General features: G+C 45.5%; 1 protein-coding gene across 1 annotated transcript; it reads left to right on the top strand.

Annotated features, from left to right (window-relative positions):
- Positions 1-1,620: 1,620 nt before the first annotated feature.
- LOC104471061 (olfactory receptor 10AG1-like) lies at positions 1,621-2,174 on the top strand (the record flags this gene model as incomplete). Its single annotated transcript, XM_010086250.1, has 1 exon — positions 1,621-2,174. A coding segment is annotated over exon 1 (554 nt), but the record flags the coding sequence as incomplete, so codon positions are not given.
- Between the last annotated feature and the right edge of the window lie 6 nt (positions 2,175-2,180).

Here is a 2,180-nt window from a genome sequence, read left to right as displayed (position 1 = left end):
TAATATGCATAAGTAGGTAAATAAGGTAATGGATCATGGTCACTTTTTCCTCATGCAAGTTCTAATTTGATCTTGACAATTTTGAATAAAACCTCTTTGAGAGAGAAAAAGCTCAGAGAAAAGGGCAGGAACACCTTAAAAAAGAAAAATCATACTACGTAGCCCACATATTTTTGTGAATTCAGGTTTTTCTCTTGAGAAAAACATCTTATGTTTTTCACTTAGCTAACCTGACTGCTTTTATCATATGTTTTCTAAGCTGCTTTTCTAGTCATTAATTCAGTAGAGCTTAAGAAGACTTCTTCAAAAGAGTTAGGAATAGCTGGAGAGACACAGCCAGCATCTTCAGTCCTGTCTCCCTGAAGAGAACTTTCCTTCCCCATGTCAAACTGGGATTCTTTAACATCTTCCAGGTGAGTCTCTCCTTCATAAGAAGCAACCTGCTATTGCAGAGCTGCTCACTTGCAGCTCATACCCTTCCAGCATGCCCAGCGAGAAGTCTTTGTGCTCTGGGAAGGCTGGAAATGCAAAGGGAAGGCTCAGTTCCCCAGGCAGCAAGAGCATTGCTCTGCTCCTGCGAGGGCTTGTGGGGGACTGGGAAGCATTGCAGGGTTGGGGTCAGAGGGAGTGAACCCTTGGCAGGATTTCTGAGCTGTCAGAAATCCAAGTGACAGAGCAGCAAGGTTAGGAATGGTGAACTAGACAGGGTTCATTCAGAAGTTATAAAAGCCTGACCTGTTCAGGAAAACTGGGTGTCCTGAGGAGATCACCCGCTTTTAATCACCCTCTTTTTGTATACCTGAAACCTGCATGAAGCACTCATTAGACTGCTTGCACAAAAATGTCTTTTAGCACCCTGAAACCTGTGGTTTTTGCATAAACTGTCTTGTTAAAATATCCCATGGATGCACCCGTGTCACTGCATTCTTTAGCAGATAGAAGCCTGATTTCCTTCAGATGGGATTTGTGAAAAATAATGATTCATGTCTAAGATAGTCTCCCGTATCTTTGTGTGGGGACACAGTTTCAAGAGGTGAGCTCTTACATCTGAGGAGAGCTGGGATTAATCTTTCTCCCTAAGGTCTAAGAATCACATCATGCCTTGCCTTGCTTTGTTTTGATTGCCTCTCCTTGCTTAGCCTTGCCTTGCTTGGTATTCCTCCTTTTTGTCCCTTTCCTCTTTTTCACCCTGTTTCTTCTCCATGTTCCTAAATTAAATGCAGCTCTTACAAGATCTGGACAAGGAATGTAAGCAAGACTGTTCTTAAAGGAGCTCGTATTGATCCACTTCCTTCCTTTTTTCTCACCCACCACCAGGTATTCCATTTCATAAAATCACCTCCAAAAAAAGAGAGGCGAGTTTCTTTTATCTATAAGACAAAACCTTGTCATTCTGGCTCAAGGATTCTGTTCTTTCCTCTCTTTACAGCCCCCCCTGCAGCAAGCAACCCATGTTAGATTTCCAGACTTCCATGCAGCTCTTGGTCAAGCTCACCTAACACAACAATCATGTGTGTGCTGACATTTGTAGTCTTTCTCTAGGCTTGAGTTGTATGTAATGGTGGACAGCCACCAGCATCCTCTAAGAGCCTGTTGTTTGGATTGCTCTGTGCAGAGAAAATGCCCCAAAGAAAAGGCTTGGAGAATCACACTGATGGATCTGGATTCATTCTTCTGGGATTTTCTGACCACCCCAGCCTGCAGGGCTTGTGCTTCACAGTATTCCTGGTCATCTACCTGGTGATCCTCACAGGGAACAGCCTGAGTGCCCTCATCACAGTGGTGGACTCCAGCCTCCACAGCCCCATGTACTTCTTCCTGAGGAACCTGTCCATCCTGGAGATCTGCTACACGTCTGTCACTCTGCCAAAAATGCTGGTGAGTTTACTGATGGAAGATGGCAGGATCTCTTTCCTTGGCTGTGCTGCCCAGCTGTATTTCCTGGTTTTGCTGGGCAGTACTGAATGCCTTCTCCTGGCTGCCATGGCCTATGATCGCTATGTAGCCATCTGTGACCCCCTGCACTACACTCTCATCATGAACGGGGGGCTCTGTGTCAGACTGGTAGTGGGATCATGGATGGTTGTCGCACCAGTGCAGGTAGGACAGACCTACCAGGTGTTCACTTTGCCCTTCTGTGACCTTCACCACTTCTTCTGTGATGTGCCCCCTCTGCTGGA

This window comes from Pterocles gutturalis, unplaced genomic scaffold (assembly GCF_000699245.1).
Source record: "Pterocles gutturalis isolate BGI_N339 unplaced genomic scaffold, ASM69924v1 C12062991, whole genome shotgun sequence".
In the NCBI taxonomy this organism is placed as follows: domain Eukaryota; kingdom Metazoa; phylum Chordata; class Aves; order Pterocliformes; family Pteroclidae; genus Pterocles; species Pterocles gutturalis.
Note: the sequence above shows the minus strand (reverse complement) of the source record. Positions and strands in the feature narration are given on the sequence as shown.